The 22,610-nt window shown below is 42.5% G+C and overlaps 2 protein-coding genes across 2 annotated transcripts; both read right to left on the bottom strand.

Annotated features, from left to right (window-relative positions):
• Window positions 1-2,335: 2,335 nt before the first annotated feature.
• On the bottom strand, window positions 2,336-7,580 carry NHLRC1 (NHL repeat containing E3 ubiquitin protein ligase 1). Its single transcript, XM_081873440.1, has one exon. The coding sequence runs from the start codon at window positions 7,040-7,042 to the stop codon at window positions 5,840-5,842; it is 1,203 nt and encodes a 400-aa protein (XP_081729566.1). The 5' UTR covers window positions 7,043-7,580; the 3' UTR covers window positions 2,336-5,839.
• A 3,159-nt stretch (window positions 7,581-10,739) lies between these two features.
• Window positions 10,740-22,562, bottom strand: TPMT (thiopurine S-methyltransferase). Its single transcript, XM_081873480.1, has 9 exons — window positions 22,487-22,562; window positions 20,221-20,376; window positions 18,242-18,334; window positions 16,142-16,271; window positions 15,577-15,629; window positions 14,476-14,550; window positions 13,254-13,339; window positions 12,416-12,460; window positions 10,740-11,104 (listed from the first exon to the last, which is right to left on the bottom strand). Exons 2-9 carry the CDS (start codon window positions 20,358-20,360, stop codon window positions 10,992-10,994), a joined length of 735 nt encoding a protein of 244 aa, XP_081729606.1. The 5' UTR covers window positions 20,361-20,376; window positions 22,487-22,562; the 3' UTR covers window positions 10,740-10,991.
• Between the last annotated feature and the right edge of the window lie 48 nt (window positions 22,563-22,610).

Below are 22,610 nucleotides of genomic sequence, written 5' to 3'. Positions count from 1 at the left end.
GTGAAAAGCTGTAGATCATCCTGAAAGCTATCATTCCATCCTATAATGAGTAAGCACCAGCTTTCTATAAAATGGGCAGCCCATTTGCTTACCTTCCTGGATTAGCAAATAAGTAGTAAAGTTCACCATAATGGCAGCATCCCACAACCTGTAAAGCTACTCCAAATGTGGCAGTATGTGTCCCAGAGATAATACATACATTGCTGCTGCTAGCTACTTATAAACTTGGCTTGCTGATAAGTTCTCATAAATATCCAGACACAGCATTCACTGGCTGTTTAGGTATTGTTTCTGTATCTGCCTCTTATTTTGAGTTATTAAAAATGATACCCCACACCTTAAAACTACAAGAGTTGTCAGGGAAAGCAACAAATACACCACAAATACTCTTTTCATGAATGAGAGTCAAAGTACAAGTATAAGGAAGCCTGAATATATATTGGAAGGCAGTTTCAAGAGTGATTTTGAGCAAAGCAGTGAGAAATGAAAGGGTCTTTACCCAACCCTTTCCCTACCAGCCATTTTCTGTTTAAAAGCATCTGGGCCATCCCCTAAGCAGCTCTCTGGAGATTCAGACATGGGTTTGCCAAAGGAAGCCTGTTGGCATTCGTCCCTGATGGGTTGGAGAGACTTGAGACACACAATATCTTATTCTTCTAAAGGCCATTACTTGGCAACTAAGGATGAACTTACAGAATTAAATAAAAATAAAGGTCAATTGGCAATCCTATTCCCAAATTCTATTTGGAGCTTAGATCTCTGCTTCTTGGAACTCTTGCCACCTGAGAGTTGTGTTGTAGAATTTTAAAGTCTTTGCATTCGTTAAATAAGTATTTTTATGCAGTATTGTCTGTGTAGAACACACTTTCTGTTTCTGATATAAAATTTGCACCTCTTAACAGCCTTCACTGTTTAAAGGATCATGGGGAATAGGCAATTGGTTTTTGGGGTGGTGTACTTCTTCTTGGAGCTCAATTTCTCCCCCTCTGAAGGATAGTTTCCATGGCAAGGGGGCACGACTAATAACACAATAAGTGCATCAGTGGTGGATTTATAAAGGATCGCCCCCACGCCAGTCCACTTTATTAGTTGTTCTACAATATCCCCTGATGTTCCTGCATTGCTGTCTGGCAAGTCACACTTGCTCTATAGTGCAACCAATGTGGGACTAAAGAAAATCCACAAACCATTTGTGGTATGAAATTCAGCAGAAAGCTACTGGTCATACACTGACTGGAAACAAAGCAGCTACGGCTGCCCTCAAACTTTTGTAGGAAGAAAGAGTATTGACCATCCCGATACCATCATAAAACCAAATCACTGTGAATGCACAATAGGAAGGACATCTGTGGTGGGGTTCTGAGACAGTTTAAATGACTGAGAGAGGCAAATCAGACGTGCTCTGTTTACAGTGTGTTGCTTTCAGCAGTTCTGCATTCACACTCTAGCTTGTGGATGCAAATGTGCATCTCGATTAGGACATGCACCTGAGCACTGATTCCACTGAAAGCAATGCAGGATGTGCAAAACAGCATTCATACTGGGATGGGAAAGTGGATGCAGATCCCATTTTGAGCCATGGTTCCTGATCTAGCAAATAGTATGTGCAGGGAAAGAGATGTGCTTGCTGGAAAAAGCATGTTACGATAGTTGGATCAGGTTTGCCTGATGGTTGACCACAAACTTGACATGAGCCAACAGTGTGACGCGGCAGCTAAAAAAGCCAATGCAATTCTGGGCTGCATCAATAGGAGTATAGCATCTAGATCAAGGGAAGTAATAGTGCCACTGTATTCTGCTCTGGTCAGACCTCACCTGGAGTACTGTGTCCAGTTCTGGGCACCACAGTTCAAGAAGGACACTGACAAACTGGAACGTGTCCAGAGGAGGGCAACCAAAATGGTCAAAGGCCTGGAAACGATGCCTTATGAGGAACGGCTAAGGGAGCTGGGCATGTTTAGCCTGGAGAAGAGAAGGTTAAGGGGTGATATGATAGCCATGTTCAAATATATAAAAGGATGTCACATAGAGGAGGGAGAAAGGTTGTTTTCTGCTGCTCCAGAGAAGCGGACACGGAGCAATGGTTCCAAACTACAAGAAAGAAGATTCCACCTAAAGATTAGGAAGAACTTCCTGACAGTAAGAGCTGTTCGACAGTGGAATTTGCTGCCAAGGAGTGTGGTGGAGTCTCCTTCTTTGGAGGTCTTTAAGCAGAGGCTTGACAACCATATGTCAGGAGTGCTCTGATGGTGTTTCCTGCTTGGCAGGGGGCCGGACTTGATGGCCCTTGTGGTCTCTTCCAACTCTATGATTCTATGATTCTATGAACACGGGTTTGGGTGGTGGGAGGCAAAATATCCTCTTTTCACTGCCCATCTCTTCCTCCTCCTCCTCCTGCAAAACTGCAGATTCCCCCACTTGCGTTCAAAGCATAGTCAACGCATTAGACTAAGACACTTATTTTCATTAAGAGTTGATGCGTTGCTATGCCTACTACTAGCTCTTAACAGAAAACAATGTGATTTGAAACTCAGTGACTCATTGTATGTGACAGGGTGATGAAGATAACACTCAGTGGGGAGGGGAATCACTGTTGTACATGTTTGTCTTGCAACATACAGTGCTCACATTTATCTGGAGTTCCAACAAACTTAAATAGACCAATAGAAAGGCATGATAATGGTGTTTTTCAATGTACAGAGAAAGCTGGCCATAGATTGAGCATCTGACAATTCAAGGATCGAGGCAACAGCATCCATCATTTTCATGGGGCATCCACAGTACTCCCAAATGCACTGGGAGACATAAAACATGGAAGACTATTCTAAGAAAACAGAACTGCACATTCATAAATAAAATTCATAATGTAGGTGTGAAGACATTACAGATTTCACGGTGGGGGCAGTTTTTAGTAGGATGCTGAAAGGTTCAAGTCTTGTGGATTATTTCAAATAAAAACAAAAAGTCCTGCGATCCAGTTATAGATTCCGCCTCACATCAAGTCTATTTCGGCCCTGAGCTATTGGACAAATTGTATTAATAATGTTGCCATAGTTTATCTTGTGGGATATTTAAAAACAACTGTAACAAATCAGGGGAGGACTTTGGTTTTTCAAATTTCAGTGGAGCCCTGTGCAAGGCCAAAATTTGGTGCCCTCCCCCCAATGCAACATAAGTCATGACTCTGTTCATCCCATTTTTTCAGTAGCTATTAAGTACAACTAACTTAGGCTCCAACTTTTAATATATATATATAATTCACAGTTTAATCTTCCGTATATCCAAATCTCTTCCCTTCCTACCACCATCTCAATGGTGTCTGTTTTGGCTCTCAGTGTGTAGAAGGTGAATTGCTGAGTCAGCCAGAGAAAAGTGCTTCCTAATCAACAACAGCATGGCATGATACAGTGACAATTTCATCATTAAAAAGATCACGTTTGCAGATAAAATGGAAGATACACCCCAGAGTTCATTGGGTCCTTTCCATGCTAATGTAATTCCACAATTTTTTTGCCACAAGTAGGTACTGGACTTCCAACATTTTCCCCACAACCAAAGGAAAAGAGAAAATGCATACCTTTATTTCATTATTAAACACAATGAGATTTTTTTAAAAAAAATCTCACAAGGTCCTAAGTCATCAATATCTTGATGCAATAAACCTTTCCCTCCAGGTCAACCTGTAATGTTAAAACTTTTCTGTAGTATTTTCATGAGTTTTTAATTTATTTCTTCCTTAATTTATCAAAGAGTAAGGTAACAGTTCTACCAGAATAACCAGTGGGGAAAAGGCACTACATTCCCGCCCCCCCCATCCTAACAGCCTGATTATCCCATGATCAGAGATTCTTTAAGCTCATCTCAATAACATTCTAAAAACACTTCTATCTTATATTTAAGAAAACAGAAATAAATTGTGTCTAGCGTTACTAGCAATACACTGGGCCTTCTGTTTCTAACAGCAACAAAGATTATGTATTGTCCGGGGGGGGGGGGGGGAGAGATGCAACCAAAGGGATCTTTCTTTCTGATGTGTATGATTTTTAAAATCTAAAAACAGCCTTTGAGGCCACAAATTTCAGCCGAAAAATGGCAGGAAGGAGGGGTTATGTAACTTTTCTGCCAGCTGCCCCCCCAACTCAAAATTCACCCCAGGTGCGTTTCTCTGTACAGGAAATATTATATTGGCACCTGTATTTTTTTCTTCTATGGAATGAAAGGGGGGGGGTTGCAGAAAAACAGCCAGAAGGGAAATAGTTAAGCAACCCTCCCCCCATTATTTTTTAACTGAAACTCATAGAAAAGAAGCACAGCTGTGTGTAAGGTGCAGTTCGGCACTTTACATTCATCAAAATAAAGAGTTTTTACATTTTTTTATATTTAAACAACAACCCAAAAAGTACAATTAAATCACAGTTTCTTTTAAATCTGCAATGGAAAAAATATATAATATAACCAGCCAAACAGGCACTCCTTCTATAAATATGTGTAGTTACAACGGTCACTGACAGACTCAGAGGTATTCAGAGGTATCCAATATAAAGCAGATGGAGATGATCTGTTCTATAAAATATACACCCAGCGGAACACCCTTGAAAAGGCAGGTTTGCACTAGTTTAACTGGCTTCAAGGTGTGTGGAAAAAGCTGGTTTAATGGCATGGCCATGAGTCATTCCCATGCCTCCACCATCCTGAACATGCCCCTTCTCTGCCCCGCTTTGTTCCGCTTAAATGCTTTGCAGGATGACCTGGCAACACATCTGGTGAAGGCATCTATTCCCAGTGTAGCAGCCCTGACTAATGCTGCCACAGTGTTGAATTTCTTGGGTCAGCTTACAATGGCCAGTGCAATGTCATAAGACATGACTTCCTAAACCTGGTATCCTCCAGATGTTTTGGACTGCAACTGTCATCAGTGCTAGCTGGGAAGGTGATGCAGCTGGAGTGAATGGAACCTGTGGTCCAAAAGACCCAGAGGGCACCAGGTAGGGGGAAGACTGCACTAACAGATGCTGCCCATTCTCTTAAACACTCATTTGCTTATGCAAGGGGGGGGGGAGTCGTACATTCTGGCTGAAGGTGGGCTTTCACATGTGCCATCGAAAATCCAAGGGAAACACAAGCCTGTCTACAGCCCAACATAGAAAGTTACCAGGATTGTTCACATACAGCTTCTCTAATACCCAACTGCAGTAACTCCTTTGGCACTGGCCAACATAAATGTCCAGCACCTTAGTTCAATGGGATTTCCTCACTAGTCTGAGGTTACAGTACGTATTACAGCCTTAAGTAGTCTAGTTCACATCTGCTGGACTGATTCCACAATACAAAACATGGATAAGACTCATATCAGCTTCTCTCTCTCTCCCTCTCTCTCAATTTATTTATTTGGTTTTTCAGATTATAATTTTACCGTCACATATCCAACATACAACATAGAAACAAGATTCCAAATAATCTCCTGGACTTCCCTCCTCCCCTTTGTGGGTCTTATTGTTAATCATTTCCTCCTGCATCTTTTATAATGATCCAAATCTTTTACCTCTCCATTGTGTTCAAAATTCACCATTAAACTACAAACGTTATTCCAATCCTACTAACAATTTTAACTGTTTACAATGGCTTTTAAGATAAATTATAAATTTTCCCCATACCTTATTAAAATTTTGGTCTTCCTGATTTCTAATTCTTGCGGTAATTTTAGCCATTTCGGCATAATCCATCAACTTGATCAGCTATCCTTAAAGAAGTTGGGGTGTTAGGCACAAAGAGCTTCCACACACTCTCTGTTAAGCTGTGAACTGGATCAGGCAATGTGAAAGCAACACACCCCCATATTTCAGCTAGCCGTGAATACTTTTAAAGAATGATCTCCACCATCCAAGACAATCAGAGAACTGTCTGGTGTGAAAGCTAATGCCAAAGGGTAAGAAAGACCTTGGGTAATGATAGGTTTACACATAGGGAACTCTTCAGGTTTTCCAAGGCAGAAGACTGCTTGGTTATAGCCATCGGTTACTATTACTTGACCTTCCCTGCTGAAGGTCACATCACTGGCATATATTTTGGAAGGAAATACTAGATTGAGGCCAAAAGTGTCCACCTGGCTTATGAGCTGCATGTCTGCAGTGAATACTTTCAGCATGGTGCAGCCGCAGCTTGGTCCTTTCGCCATTGAATGCTCTACGACAGCAATGGCCCCAGAGGCCTGAGAAACAGCCACTTTCCTCGGGTCGCACAAATTAGAACAGAGTTTTTCCACCCCCTTTAATTCCCCCCGCTTAAAGTCAGCTGTCAAGCGATACAGAGCACCTGCCACCGAATCGGCCATGATCACATCGTTCTGAGGCGTGGTATCCAGACCCCAAGGTAAACCGAAGGACTCGGAGATAACCAGCTTTCCCCTGCCATTGAAGTCGAACACTTTGACAGAACGATCCCCGCTGTCCGTGACTGCGATATGGCCGTCCAGCGTGATGGTGACATCGGTCGGGTACCTGATGTCATTTCCTGCCTGCCCTCTTTCTCCAAACTGCTGTATGACGCGCCCGTTGAAACTGAACAGCTTAATCCTCTTCTTGCCGTCGTGAGCCACTGCTAGGCAGGCAGACCTCTGGCACACGGCAATCCCTGTTGGGTTGACCAGGGTTCCCCATCCTCCGAAAGACAGGTGAAATGTTAAGACCTGAGATACTGGCATCACCACATCCTCAGCTGCTCCAACGGTCCTTCCTGAAACCGGAACCCTGATGGATGAAGAGCTCAAGATCTCCATCAGGTGCAACAACGGCAAGCAGTCGCTGGTCTCGGAAGATTTGCAAGCCCTGCGGCAGAAAGGGCACTCCAGCTTTAAACTCCGGGGATGGGCCAGTGATGTGACACACTCCAGGCACATGACATGTCCGCATGGCAAGTTCCTTGGCCGGCGCTTTTTCTGCTGGTTGTATTTTTCAAAGCACACTTTGCATTCGAGCAGACTGTTCTCTGTCTGGTCGAGCAGCTCTGTCGTGGTCTGCATGCCGTCACCGGCCTTGGCAGACATTTGTGCAACTCTTAAGAGGATTGTTGCTCTGCTGGTGGTGCCCTATGCCATCTGGTCACGTGGGTGCAGTCACAAGACCCTCTTACATCAGAGAGAGAGGCCTTCGTGCAGAGTGAGTGCAGTGAACTCGACAGCGATATTCCGCAAAGGCAGCGTTGGTTGTAGTTTGCTGCCCCCTTGAGGAAGCTTTACGATAAAGCAGCAGATTCGCAAGGGCACCTGCCGTTCATGTATTTTCACCTTCTCTTTCCAGTGTTTATTTTTAGCTTGCGTGAAAATGGGAATAAATATGCTCCTGATTCAATTGCAATATGAACCTGAATACTGGTAAGGTGCCCGTCTTTACCCGTATAAATTGAATCCAGTATGTTTGGGTTTACTGTACCATTCCACTTCTCAAGGATCACTGTTCAATTAAAGTCCCCTAAAACAAATAAATGGTGGGGGCAGAGGCGGGGTGTAAAATTGGTTTCAAAGGCTGTCTTGTGGACTTCAGCATGAGAAACATTTATAAATTTACAAGAGACTCTGCCCTCAGGTATAACCAAAGCCAATCATGTTGGTAGTGTTTTCTTAAAAAATAGGTATTATTAATTATTTAGAGAGAGATCAGGTACACCATTGACCTAAGGCTGCCCTTGCGGCTGACTCCTATTTATTTTGCAAATTTGCTGTCTCACTTTCTTCTAGATCTACTTATATCTAACTCTGTCCTCTCTTTCCTGCTGCTGGTGCTTCCTCTCCCCCAGTCGCCGCCCCATTTTGTCCTCCTGACTTCATTCTCCTCCCATCCCCATGGAGTGGCTCCTATTGTTCAGCCCAGACACTGAGGTACAGCGCTGAGGGCCTTCTGGCGGTTCCCTCACTGCGAGAAGTGAGGTTACAGGAAACCAGGCAGAGGGCCTTCTCGGTAGTGGCGCCTGCCTTGTGGAACTCCCTCCCATCAGATGTCAAGGAAATAAACAACTGACTTTTAGAAGACATCTAAAAGCAGCCCTGTTTAGGGAAGTTTTTAATGTTTGATGTTTTATCGCGTTGTTGTTGTGAGCCATTCAGAGTACTTGGGGAAACCCAGCCAGATGGGTGCAGTATAAATAATAAATTATTATTAATTATTATTATTATTTATTATTATTATTATTATTATTATTATTATTATTATTATTATTATTATTATCCTATTCTTTTAACTGTTGCATAGCAGACAGAATATTCGTGTGGGTGTAAGTGCAGCTTGACATGTTCTGGATTGCTTCAGATATATTTTAAATTATTAAAGAACACAGAGCCTCCTGTGTGTGTGTTTTAACAAAGCTTTTGGGAGGTTGCACAGAAGAACCCTGTTGTACCTTAAATTCCCACCCCTTTCCCATGCACAAAATACTATTTCCATGCCTTCCAAGGGACCTTCATGGTGGGGCTGAGTGAATAATGGTTTACCAATCAACTGTTCTTTTTCAAAAGGAAGTCCTGCCCTGCCTCATTTAAGTTGCCATTCTTGACAAAATCTCAACTTAGTTTCTCATTCAAGCCAAGTGACCATCCCAGGCCTGTTTGGCACTGTTTTCAAATGACAGACAGCCTTTTTTTCGCTCTTGGGAACGTTCAAACTGTTTAAAAAAGAAAATAGCATGAACACCATCCTGCCCTTGACAGAATGCTTCTCCACTTTCCAGTGGAAAAGCACCCGGATGGAATACAGAGGGGGAAAAGTGCTCTCTTGCTACATGTGCCACCAGCTGCTTCTCCTGGCTGGTGCCTCTCAATTCCCCCCCCCCCCCCAGCAAAAGAAAGGGCTTTTGTGGCAGCAGCTGTTTCCTCAGCTGCAGGGTTTTCTTCACAGTATGGAAAAGACACTTGTAATAAAGGTATGGAATGGCAGAAGCAGAGGGAACAGCTGAATCAGAAGGATTCATATAGACACAAGGCAATTCAGGTAATGAATGACACCAGCCATTCTAGCAACTGAACTAATAATGCTTACACTGCCCTGTTCTATTGGTTTAAGCCAGTGGTTCCCAAAGGAGGCCGCTAAGAGGAAAGGGGACAGTGGCAAGTTGCCGAAGTCATTTTAAGGGGAAATCTGCAAGATCGGCACTGCTGACATACATCCGAATTTTCCCAGACATTTGACTGATTTCCGCAAGGACACTGCTGATAAATGCGGTATTCTGGATATGTCCAGATGTATGGCAACCCTAGACTATCAGACTTTGAATAGCTAGTATCACTGGATCAAGTTAACCAATTTTAGTTTTAACTGGATTCTGAATCCAATGCTGAAATTAATTGTCACTGTTTTGAAGTTCATTGTGTTATTATCTTCCTAGTGGGATCCTTACAGGGTCTGAATAATGCTTTTTATAGGGTAGGGGGCAATGGGGATGAGTTTATGGAATCAAGCAGGTAGTGGGCCCCAAATAAATTGGGAACGCCTGGTTTAAGTGATAACTCAGTGAGGCAAAGGAGGAGTGGCTATATACCTCATGTGGTTTGATCCATTCAAGGTTTCTGAATCAGAAGCACTTCACACTTTTATATGACTTTCATGTTTCCTATGGCTAAACTATTTCAGGAAACCTTAGTGAAAGTACAGTAAGAGGAGCAGACATACACACCAGGAAGCCTTGATTTGCTGCTGTTCCCCTGAAAATGCTCACTGTGTTGCCGTTTGGCTCTGCTGAGAGGCCAGCTCCGTTTGGCTCCTACACTCTCTTAACCATTGTAATAATGTTGTAACTTTAGGAGCTGGTGCCTGACTTTGTTGTTTCTTCCCCCCTCCCACCCTTTACTCCTCATCCATTTCTCCTTTTGTATCAGGTGCTTTCCACTGTAATTCTGTGGGAAGGAGCTACTTTTTATGATTAAGCTTATGTCTGCTGTACTGAGAGGTTTTTTTGACTGAAGAGTGGTGTAAAAAGGTTTCAAACAAACAGAACTCTGTCTACCCCTACACATTACACGTTTGCTGTAGGAAATGCTCATGTACCCATAGCAGGTGTGAATGCCATATAAAGTATGTATCTGAAGAAGTGTGCATGCGCACAAAAGCTCATACCAATAACAAACTTAGCTGGTCTCTAAGTTGCTACTGGAAGGAATTTTTTTATTTTGTTTCAACATAAAATATGAAGCAGCTTCCACTAGGATGTATTCACTACGCCTAGATTGTACCCTGAAACTGACAGCTTGAAGTTGTCTCCATTGTAACCTACAGAAATCATATGAGTATAAAGTTTTCCACCGCTTTGCTGATAATTTACCTTCAGTATTGCTGATTTTGGTGGTGACATGTGGGGCTAGGAATTTCTCAGATATTAGGGATGAACTGATGCTGTCACAAAAGTAGTACAATCTATCTGGGTGTGTGCTTGCTTCCTCCTGCTCAACCTGTACATTTGTAAATAAAAAACGGTACAAAAAACAACAGCAACAACTCTTAACTCCAGTATGTCACCAGTATCCTTTCCTTAAATTGAAGCAGACCTTGTGAAAGGATCTCCTAAAACTGGAAAGCTGGCAATTACATAACAATACATCTCTCTGAATATAGCAATGCTATACATGTCTGCTGATGAGTATTAATATGGCTAAGGAGACTGCCTCTTCACATTATTTGAGGACTAGATAGAAAAAGGTTGAGGTTGGCAACTTTACAAAACTGTATTTATAGTGAAATAATTCAGAAGGCAAAACAGACAAAAATAATGTGACTTTTATATGGAAATTCACATAAAATGAGTTTGAAGTACAGATTTTATAAGTCAAATCTAATAGCTAGAGAATTATTCATTTTGAATAATGTTCAAATGTTCAGTAAAAAGCTGCACCCTCCCACGTTTAACAGGAAAATCTTATACATGTTTACTCTGAAGAGTTCTCTATTCAGTGGGACTTAATTCAAGGTAATTGAGTACAGACCTGCAGCCCAAGATGCTTGTTATCTTGGCTATTTTAACACAAGCATGTATAGCACCTCCCAAAAGTAATCTAAACCCCACTTCTTAGGCCTCTCTGCTAAGCCATCGACTTTTTCAAGACATGTAATATCACAGGATTTGCCTGAAAGGAAAGTAAGAACAAGAAATTACTGATCTAGAGATGGACAAGTAAAGCTTGCTTTGTGTTTTGCCAGGGATAAATTTTGTTAGAGACAAAGTCTTCTCACTTGGGCTATTCATTCATTTAAGCAAGCAGAAGTTAAGCCCTCACAACAGCCATGAATGGTCTCATTTGGATGCCACGCTAAAACAAAGTTAGTCAATGTGGCGCCCTCCAGAGGTGATGGACTACAACTCCCACCATCCCATGCTGGCTGGAACTGATATGGGAGTTGTAGTTCACAGTACTTGGAGAACACCACACAGGCTACCCTGAGTCAAATAATAGTTGAGCATGATGAGAATTAGCCACATCAAGTTTAGTGTGCTCCCCTCCTTTTTCTTCTGTGTAGCCATGAGGAGTTTGGAAGCTTTCCCTTCCAGTTTAGATTAGCTGCTGCTTGTCAGGTCATCCATACCCAACAAACTGTGGTTAATCTAAAGGCAGGTGAAATATGTTCCTTTGCCTGCACAGTTTGACTCCAAATCACGAGAGCAAAAAGGCACGCTGCATTGTTCACGTATATGATAAAAGGGCTACGGGATACAAACACACACAGTGAGGCTGCATTTACAAACACTGTGATACTTGTATACAGTGATCACATTACCCTCTGCGCACATATTGTGCAGTAAGAAACCAGAGTAGGCAGCCACAGCACTCCTGGCAGTGACAGGGATAGCAGAACCAGTATTTTTATTAGGGCATAACTCCTGCATCAGCAGTGGAGAGAACTGTGTGACAATGTGTGGATCGCACAGGCTGGATTCAGACTTAGATGAAACTGAAACCGCACCACCATGCTCAAATCCACAGAGCAGGTATTGTCTAAAGAAATTAGGGAGAAGCAAGATGAAGGATGCCACCTTTATGTGCAAGTAGGCAATCTGAAACATTTAAAGAGAATAAGGAATGGTCCAAGAATTTAGGTTAAATTACTAGGGCTTCGTATTGAAGGTAACCTTGCATCACAAGGAGACAGGATCTGTTAGACTAGACGTGCAGGTTCAAGTTTCTTTTCCCTAGCACAAAATAATCAGCAGAAAAAAGAAATTGGGGAAGTAATGGTTTTTGAGGGCTCTGATACATTTCTGGTGTCTATTTTCAGACTCTGGATGCCACTGGATTCTGCTTAGGAAGCAAACATTCTCAAACAGCGTCACTGTCTTTTGTCAGTGGAAAAACACCCAGTTTGCTCCTACATCGTGACTGCACGCTGGGTCTGCCACATGCATTTTGACAGAAGTCAAAACCATTGTTCAGCTGACTCACCAAATAAATGTTTCACTTCAGAATCAGGAACATAGAAGGGTGGACCTGAAAAAGAAACCAACCAATTAATAAGGATAAATCAAACTAAGTATGGCAGTAAACTCACTTTAATAACCGTACACAAGTTTACATATGCAACCTGTTCAATTTCAAGCCAGTTTGGTGAGGGCCACTTGTACTGCCAAACCTAGTTTAGAAGGATGGGTGCAATTTATGAGAAAGTGGGAAATTGCATGGGTAAGCCTTGTACAGTGGCTTGCTCCTGATCCCCAAATATTAACCTTAATTGCATCTTTTTGCAATCAACTGGCAGTAGAAATCCACATACACTTGGATTGCGCATTATTTTATGTTGTTATCCCTTGACCCGCTATCTTGTTTTTGCATTGAATTAGGGACATAGAAAGCTGCCTTATGCTGAGCATTGTCTATACAACATCTGGCAGCAGCTGTCTAGGATTTCACACAGGGCCATTTCCAGCCAGGGATTGAACCTGGGACTTTCTGCATGCAACGCAGATGCTCTACTGCTGAGCTACAACCTTCTCCATGGTATTTTATAAGTTGCCTGGAGCACAATTTTAGAATGAAAAAGTAGGCAAGTAATAATGGGGAAAATCAAATGTGCACTGGGATCACAGACCAACAGACATTTGGGAAACCTGACTTTTCAGTCTTGCTGAACGTGTGCTGCCTCAAAATCTCATGTTGGCCCCATACCTGAGTTCCATAATCATCTCTAGTCACAAAAGGTCACCCCTTCCCAAGAAACCAGGCTGCATGATTTATAAGTAGGATTTTCACAATGTCAAGATGGAGTTCAGTCATAATATCTTACCTTTATGTTTGCTTGGGTCATATAAACAGGTTGCTAGTAGACAACGACACCTGCTGTCCATTAGTGATAATATCAACTGGCTATAGCTAAAAAGAAAATTAAGAAGCCCAAACATTGTGTCACTTCAGGCAGTGGATTTTAACACAATCACACAGTTCCCACTTCCCCAAGCAGTAAGACCTTCCTGGATTCAGTTCCCTTTGGAGGAGAGGGAACTTGAGTTTTACAGCCTTTTAAAAATACTTGGTTTATTTACAAAGAGATAAATACTAACTGGAGAAAAGCAGCATTTGCACTTCTATGGAAGTAGCAGATTTGCTACTCCACTCAGTTTCTTCCTTGCAAACATATCTGGGCATTTGTTCTCATCAAGGAAACATGCTCATTTTGGGCCATTAACAAGCAATCTCCCTAACAAAGAAAGGATTGCCCCAGCACTGTAACAAATCTCCATTGCAGGGCCACTGTAACAAAGCTCTATTGTCTCCCAAAATCTAGCACAAAACTTTGACATTTGTGGGTTCATCTTTAGTGGAGCTCTGTAACAACAAAGTACAGAGTATTGTTACAGAATGGGAAATGGACAAACCTGAACCTCTGCCTCCAGTTCACCTCTTGTAGGCCCTGCCCCATTTGCAAACCCAGAGTCCCTTAAAAGGTCAGGCCTTCTGGCCTGAAAATGAGCACTTCACCCACACTCCATGTGGCCGCTTGCCTGTTGGACTGGTGTGTGAGGCAACTGCTTTAGGCTTAACTTCAACAAGCCAGGGATTTCCATTGCTATTCCATTTAAAGTCATACCTCAGGCTAAATGTGCTTCAGGTTGAGCGCTTTCAGGTTGCGCTCTGCAGCAACCTGGAAGTAACAGAGCACGTTACTTCCGGGTTTTGCTGCTCGCACATGTCCAGACGCTTAAAATGATGTCACGCGCATGCGCGGAAGCGGCAAAACGCAACCCGCGCATGTGCAGTCGCATCTTACGTTCTATTCAGGATGTGAACAGGGCTCCAGAACGGATCCCGTTCGCATCCCGAGGTACCACTGTATTATGGAACTGGGTGTTATGGAACTTGAGTAGCCTCAAGTGGCAGAGTGGCTTGTACAAGTTACTCAATGATGCCAAAGAGGAAACTATCCTTTCCTTAAAGCCAGAGGCTTTAGCAAAGGACGGAGAGTAGGTCTCAACATCAACAGAGCATAAATTTCAGCGATAGTTACTAACCGTTTTCTGTCACAAGGGTTAACAGCTACTAGAGATCCCCTGTCCCAAATTGCATCGAACTTGCCAGTGATGGCGCTACAAGGAGGAGGAGAGAGGGAGGAAGCATTGCATATCAGAAGCTGTAACAACCACAGTTTTATGATCTAGACAGGAAAGACAGATGTTGCATAAAAAAGCAGTGGGGTTTTAAATTACTGCACAGAGCTCTCAGTCTGCTTAAGCAAGAGCCACCCAGGTGATGCAATTGGGATTTTCATCCAGAGCATTCAATGAAGCTGAAGGTCAAAATGAGCAGACTGCACCCTGTAAACATGGGAAAGCAACCACCCCATATGAAAGTGTCCACGCCTTCCATGAACAAAAACAAGTTTGTGGAATGAACTTTTTCTGCTTTTGACTTATCCTTCCCCTTTCAGCAATCCCTGTGTTCCACCCCACATTGTTCAAGAGGATGTCCAGTCCTCTTTAGAGGCTTTTTTGGGTGTGCAGAGCATGCAGGGAGCTGCTGGGGTGAGGAGGAGATGGAAACTTTCATTCCAGGAATCTCCTTAAGTTACTACGGTAAATGGAATGAAGAGAGTAAAACTAATACAATGTTATTTAAAGATCTCATGTTGAAACAAAGGAGATGATCATATTTCGATCTACCTAATCAGTCCACTCTGTTTAGGAACAAAATTGACTGATCAGAGATTTAACCCCAGCTAGGGAAATTTGTCTATCAGGTCTGGGGGTGCAGGCCACATACTACTCAAGTCAACAGAAAGTTTTACAAAGATTATAAGCAGCACCAAGAATTCTTCGTCAAGAGCATTGCAATCTGTGTACATGTAACTGCACTGAAACACTTTCAGTGTTCACAAGAGATACTTGATCTTGCAAACTGGAAATTGAATCATAATTAATTGGAAAAGATACCTCCCTTTTCTGGAAATAATGATGCATCAGCAATTACCACATTAAGATGGAAAATATGCTCTATCCAGCATATTCTGAATGTCTGTCCTTATTTCTTAGGAAATATTTGATGGGTTCAGATCAAACAGAGCTTAGCACCATTCTAATTTGCAGAAATATTCAGAGTCATCATTTTGTTCCTACCTGGAGAAGTCAAAAATACTGCAGCAGTACAAAGAAATATTTCCAGTTGTGCTCTACAGTGAGAAACAGGGATAACATTGAGTTAGCATTATTTAAATAAAACAACAAAGCAGAAAGAACAATTAGTAAGATATTTTAATCGAAAATTAACATTAACTATTGTTTTATTTGTTAGACAGCCATAAAACAATCTAATGCATGCAATCTAATCCATTTCACCTCATTTCTGCATCAGTTTGTGAATTATTTTTTGAAAAATCCACACAAAACATTGTATGCATTTTTGTTGGCATTTCTCCTAAAATTCATATTTTTGTGTGCACTTTTACCTAGTGTATGCATTTTTGCAATAAATTTCTCCTGATAATGGATCCCTGTGCTGTATATTATTTTTATTAATATATACATTTCCATACATACTTTTGCTCCCACAAACTGCACCAGGAAATTTGGAGAAATACAAATTTTCAAAGAAAGTTGCATTTCAGTTCTTGTATTGATTAAGGGAGTGTGAATTAGGTATATTCACATTAAAATGAACATCTCCTTGATCCCCAATACATACCTTCAGTAATTTACCAGGGATGCCTGGAATGGCTTCTTCTGAAAACGAAAGTTTTTGTTCTGTGAAAAAGTCCTTCAGTGCACTTTCACTGATTTCCACGCCAACGACCTGGTGCCCCATGTCAGCTAACCTACGTGTTGACAAGACAGCAAGTTTACTTATGCTTTATTACTGTTTTTTTAAAACAATGACAAAGAAAAAATGCTCAAAGTCTATGTGGCTGGTGCTCTGCAGGGCCATACCTCAACCACCAGTGTCTCAGGATAGGCAAATATGTGCAAGAGAGCCCCAACACAGGACTGATGCTTTTTAAAGCAAAGAAATACAGTGGTGCCCCGCAAGACGAATGCCTCGCAAGACGAAAAACTCGCTAGACGAAAGGGTTTTCCGTCTTTTGAGGTGCTTCGCAAGACGAATTTCCCTATGGGCTTGCTTCGCAAGACGAAAACGTCTTGCGAGTTCTTGCAAGTTTTTCCCTCCCCCCTTTTTCTAAGCCGCTAAGCCGCTAATAGCAGCTTAGCCGCTAATAGCCACTAATAGCCGCTTAGCCGCTAATAGCCACTAAGCCGCTAATAGCGCTAATTTGCTAATAGGGGTGCTTCGCAAGACGAAAAAACCGCAAGACGAAGAGACTCACAGAACGGATTAATTTCGTCTTGCGAGGCACCACTGTATACCACTGGGAGTAGGGAATTTGAAGCAGAGAAACTATGAGTGATGGTGTCCACCTCCTTTTCTGTTCTCATGCAAGCTGCTTTTCTTTCTGAGATGATACTTTCTAAGCTGAGCTCTTTACGCACTTGCTAGTCATCTTTACTTAGCCCCCTGGGCATTCATGAAAATCGTGCACACATCTATGACTAGGAGAAGACATGTAAAGGCAAAGAATCTTAAGACATGGGCTCTCCACGTTTCCCTGTGGAGACGGGAAGGCTCCATGTACAGAAATGCATACATACAAAGTGTGGTGACGACTTCTTCTCTGATTTAAGAACCACAATGAAATTTGGCTAAATCATTCTCTTTTAAATTTTGAAAGTCACTTCCCTATCATCTAAACCAGCTCTGTTCCTTGAAAAAAGTGTGGATGCTTACATTACTGTCCCAACAGTGGAAGACCCTGGGATCCCAAAATTCAGTGCCTCTCTGCCTATTACACTCCATTCTAAATAACAGAACCTCCTGCAGTGCTCCTGGGCTCTGCACCTAGTGTGCACTCCCCCAAATCTGCCTCAAATCCCAACATCATGTATGTTCTTTCTGAGTGTTTGCCTATGCCTTTCAAATATAAAGTGAGATGTATAACAAGCCGTTCAAGCATCTGTGGCTTACAAAATAAAAATAAAATGAAAAGATTCATTTGGGTAAAAACTTGATTATGAACCCAACACGGACAGACCACCTTAATGCATCCTAAACCCATTTGCATCTGGATGGACTGAACAGTCCAGCATCACAACAATTAGCCATATCCAAACTTACAGTTTTCAGGTTACCATTTGTTCCAAACACCAGGCATCATACCTCTCTATGGTTGTGGAATGGTCAGCTGAGTCCTATAGAAACCTGCTGAGAGCTTGGCCTGAGCACTCATAATCTTGCTCATAATCCTATTCATTTCAATGGGGAATGCACAGGATTCCCTTGTGGATTGACTAGGCACAGCATTAAGGCATTTAAGATTGCAGCAGTATCCTCTCCAACTCAGTAAAGGTAAAGGGACCCCGACCATTAGGTTCAGTCATGGCCGACTCTGGAGTTGCGGTGCTCATCTTGCTTTATTGGCCGAGGGAGCCGGCATACAGCTTCTGGGTCATGTGGCCAGCATGACTAAGCCGCTTCTGGCGAACCAGAACGGAAACACCGTTTACCTGCCCACCGGAACAGTACCTATTTATCTACATGCACTTTGACGTGCTTTCGAACTGCTAGGTTGGCAGGAGCAGGGACCGAGCAAAGGGAGCTCACCCCGTCGTGGGGATTTGAACCGCCAACCTTCTGATCAGCAAATCCTAGGCTCTGTGATTTAACCCAGCAGAACCCTTTTAAAAAGCAAGCTACTAAGATAAAGTTTCTGAAAGCTAGAGGTGTGTCGTTTACCATTTCATTTCAATGGTTTTGCCACAAAGTGGAAAAAATATCTTCAGTCCACTCCTGCCATCGAGAAATATATCCATATACTTCTTTAGGAGACTGCAGAAGAAAATAAATTATTTTAAGAGCATATCTTATTTTTACTGACTGAGTACACAAGTGGAACATAATCATAGCTAGTGAGGGGAAAGTTTAATTCTTTAATCACTGCAACTATTGCAAAGGACAGCTTCAAACAAACAATAAATGGAACCATCAAGGTTACTACAACTACGACTACTATGACTAATATTTAAATGCCACCCATCTGACTTGGCAGCACCCAACAAAATATTAAAACATAATATTAAAAACATAATACAACATCAGACATTAGTGCCCCTCTGCCTCTCACGCTCCATCAGACATTAAAAACTTCCCTGTGGCTGGAGAACTACAGCCAGTTGGGCAGGGAATAAAAAATAAAATAAAAATTATTATATAGGGCTGCCTTCAGATGGCTTCTAAAAATCAAATAGTTGTTTATTTCCTTAATATGTGATGGGAGGGTGTTTAACTGGGCAGGCGCCACTACCAAGAAGCAGAACTCTGTTTGGTTCTCTGGAACTGCCAGAAGACCCTTGGAGCTGGACGTTGGTGTCTGGGCTGAACGATGGGGGTGGAGAGGCTCCATCAGGTATACAGGGCCGAGGCCGTTTCGGGCTTTAAAGGTCAGCACCAACACTTTGAATTGTGATTGGAAACAAGGATTGCATTTGTGCAATTGGGCTATTAGGAGAACACATTGCAACTATACTTGGGACACTCTGGAACAGGGGTGAACACAAGCACAGCAAGGTGATTTGAACTGAGCCAGACCATTGGTTTGTTTGGCTTAGTATTGTCTACACTGACTGGCAGCAGTTTTCCAGGTTTTTAGGCAGCCCTAACTCTAGATGCCAGGCATTCAACTTGGGAGCTTTATGCATGTAAAGAAACTCCTCTACTACTGAGCTATTGAGGGTGTGTGTGTGTTCTACTGATAGACCTCTCTGTGGTTTGTGATAGATTGGCATGAGTTTCTGACTTCTAATCATTTAATAATAGCAACAACAAAACTTTTTATTATTATTTTCTGAATGAGCCTGCTGATGTTATTGTTGTATATAAAAAAGGAAAAGTCGGGAGTTGATTTTTGTTCAACAGGGGTGTGTGTGTGTGAGAGAGAGAGAGAGAAAGAGAGAGAGAGAGAGAGAGAGAGAGAGAGAGAGATATGAGAGGGAGAAAAGGAGGGAAGGAAAGGAAGGGATGTGTGATATATGAGAGAAAGAGAAAGATATAGAAACAGAAAGAGGCAGATATAAATGTATGGCTGTGTATATGTGTGAGAACCATGAGTATGAGCACATGGGTGAGAAATGGACACACACAGAGAGAAGCAGAGATGAATGTGTGCCTATGGTCTGTGGTGTGAATGTGCTGTGTACAGCATTTTACTGTGGGTGTGGTGTGGTCACATGGCATATCTTTCTCTTTCCTGGTACAGGGGATAGACAACAACAGCATCTGTGTGTGAAATCAATATCTTATGATATCCACAGCTAGGACCAGCAGGACATAAAGACTTCCCCCTGCAAGCATGTGGTTGTCTAGGGCTGGGGGAGAGCTGTGGTTACAAGATTCTAATTTTGTGTTATGCCATGCCTCCAGGGCATGGCAGCCATTTTGAGACTAGTGTCCACAGAACTTCAAAACTGAAGAAGTTTTGGCTACAGTGCCAAAAAAGTGCCAAAACAGTTGGAGTCCCCCTGCATCCTGTGATACAGTGAAGCAAAAAAAATCTGATTTGGATTAGTCAGCTTGAATTAACAGACTTCAGAACAAATTGCTGTATTGCTCACAAACAAGTCCTCAACACAGTATTTTAAACAAGCCGTGTATGTGAGAAAGAGCCAAATACCTCTACAAACAATTTTTATTATAAAATGGGAGGATAGAATACATACGGATGTCCTTGCTCGTTATGAAATCCAATATTGTTAGTTTCCCATTTCTGCAGCCATTCTTCTTCAGTCACTACTCTGGATTCTTGTAACTTGGCATCAGCAGAGTCATCCTTTCCAAATGTATCTGAAGAACTTTCCATGGCCCAGGCAACCTTTCTACAAAGAAAAATGAACAGCAACTACTTGTGAATCATTGACTGAACGTTCCAGCCTTCCCATTAAGCCAGGAACTTTGTGCATGTTTACATGCTTCCCCACCCCTTACTTAAGCTCATAAAATAAAGTTTATGGAATGTCTGTAAAATATTGCATTGCACAATCTGCAAAGAAGCATCATTTGTACCATATAACAATAGCTTCTCAAAGCACAGCCTGAGTCTTCTTCATAGAATGTGCCTTTCGAAGCAAAATACATTGTTTGAAAGTCCTGCACAACGCTCTGAAGTCCTGAGAAGTGGGGCTGATGTTTGTATGATGTCAGGTAACGGACAGGTAGACTCCTGCATATGCAGGAAGTGAGTGGCACTATTTTGCTTCCAAGCAGACCTTAGAAGTCGGGCGTCAGAAGGAACAATGGGGACTTGCAGCAAAATGTTTCATTACACCCCCAACAGCCTTATAGTGCTGTTTAGGGTTCATGGGAGGGTGACACACCTCCTTTTCTTCTTCTTCCTCACCCTCCTGAAACCACCTCATTTCATTCAACATTCCATGGCTCAACTGCCCTCACCCTTCCATGGGTCCTAGTAGTTCATTGAATATACAGTAAGTCCTTTTTGGACTATTTTTTGACATTAAAAAAACCTGCTTGCTATTTGCAAATGTTATAAGAACTTTAAGGTCTTAAATATATAATAAATGTTCATAAACGTACCAACCAAGCACATACATAGATCAGCACAGGAAGACGGACCTAAAACCATTTTTGGCTCCCAAACTGACCAAATGTTTTCTCTGCAAGGAGGGAGGGGGTCAGGGAACCTTCCCATTGTTACAGGAATTTAGTTTCAAAGGGTGACACACCACCAGGAAAGGCAATCAGATAAGGCATTATCAGATAACCCGACAGACAGGAAAAACAACAACGTTCAAATTTCTGTTGTAGACCGCCTTTTCTGTGATGTAGGTATGATGTTTGAGGGGGGTGGTCTTGGGTTACACCCCTTCTGTGATGTATGTATGATGTATGGAGGGGTGGTCTTGAGCTCCAGGTCAGGGAATTTAAAATGTCTATATAAAGGCAGGCACACCTTTGTTTGGGGTCCTCCTCCTTTCCTGCGTGTTGCAACAGATCAATAAAGATCAGGCTTACCAGCTGCTTTGCTTCTCAATATTCTCTGGTTGGCCTCTGTTATTTTTTCCTACCAATAGGGAACCCATGTAAGGACTCTATATGGGCTCTTGGACACCCCATATGGGTAGAAGGGCAGATTTTGTTTACAACTGAAAAAAGTCCCCCAAATTCAGAAATCACTACAGGGAGGTCCTGCTTCAGTTCTGAACTGATGCATACACATGGGTGTAGCCAGAATTTATGCTGGGGGGCAGGCTTTGTGTTGGGGGTGGTGGCAGAACCGCAGTTAGTAAAGTATTTTGCATTGATTTACGTGATGGGTGGAGGCCCCTCCCTGACCCCCCCTTGGCCATGACCATGTACACACATCCAACTTCATTATCAGAAGGAATGAGGGCGGTAGTGACAGTGACTGACTTGACTTGAAAGACTATAAACTCTTATTGCTGCCTTTGACGATGGACAACTGGATGAGCCCAGGGAAACTCTATGTCCCTAGGAACTGGCAAGCACAGGTTCAATTATGGATAAGCATTATGCTGTCACAAGGCTGCACATGACATTTATCCATTTGGGAATTGGGGGCAAAAGTAGAGTTTTTGGTGTCCCCAAATATGAGCTGACTCCTAGGGGCTGTGGAGCCTTTGGCCCCCCAATAAAATATTTGAGGGGTCTAAGCCCCCACAGAGTTGATGGGCATTGCTATTCAAACGGCGCGTCATGTGATCGCTCATGCCGTGCGCGGCTGACCTAGGCCCCCACAATATTCAAGTTGGCACCCCTGACCCCCAAATAGCTTTTTTTTTTTTTAAAGGAAAATGCCACGAAATAAACTAAACCACATCCAAGTGCTGATGGAAGAAGCAATGCCACGCTCAGGTGTGGAGGGCTTCTGCTTCACCATAAGACAACTGAGGGAGTTCTCCGGACAGAAAAACAACCACCACCATAATAATTTATTAAAAAATTAACCTTCCCGAGGCAGGACGGCCCAGTCCAGGTGAGGGAGGGGCTTCGCCGGCTGCCGGGTTCACCGTCAGCAACCCTGGGAGAGGGTTAAAACCCTGTGTATTAAAACCTGCTTGCCTCCGTCTCG

The sequence above is a fragment of the Podarcis erhardii genome, assembly GCF_964252035.2.
Source record: "Podarcis erhardii genome assembly, chromosome: 8".
NCBI classification, from domain to species: Eukaryota; Metazoa; Chordata; class Lepidosauria; order Squamata; family Lacertidae; genus Podarcis; species Podarcis erhardii.
This window is presented reverse-complemented; position numbering and strand designations above follow the sequence as displayed.

Coding starts and splice junctions, on each gene's coding strand:
- NHLRC1 (XM_081873440.1), bottom strand. CDS start 7,042: ATGTCTGCCAAGGCCGGTGACGGCATGCAGACCACGACAGAGCTGCTC.
- TPMT (XM_081873480.1), bottom strand. CDS start 20,360: ATGGAAAGTTCTTCAGATACATTTGGAAAGGATGACTCTGCTGATGCC. Junction 18,335..20,220: donor CATAACGAGCAAGGACATCC/GTATGTATTCTA, acceptor TTTCTTCTGCAG/TCTCCTAAAGAAGTATATGG. Junction 14,551..15,576: donor AGTATTTTTGACTTCTCCAG/GTAGGAACAAAA, acceptor TCCTCCTTGTAG/CGCCATCACTGGCAAGTTCG.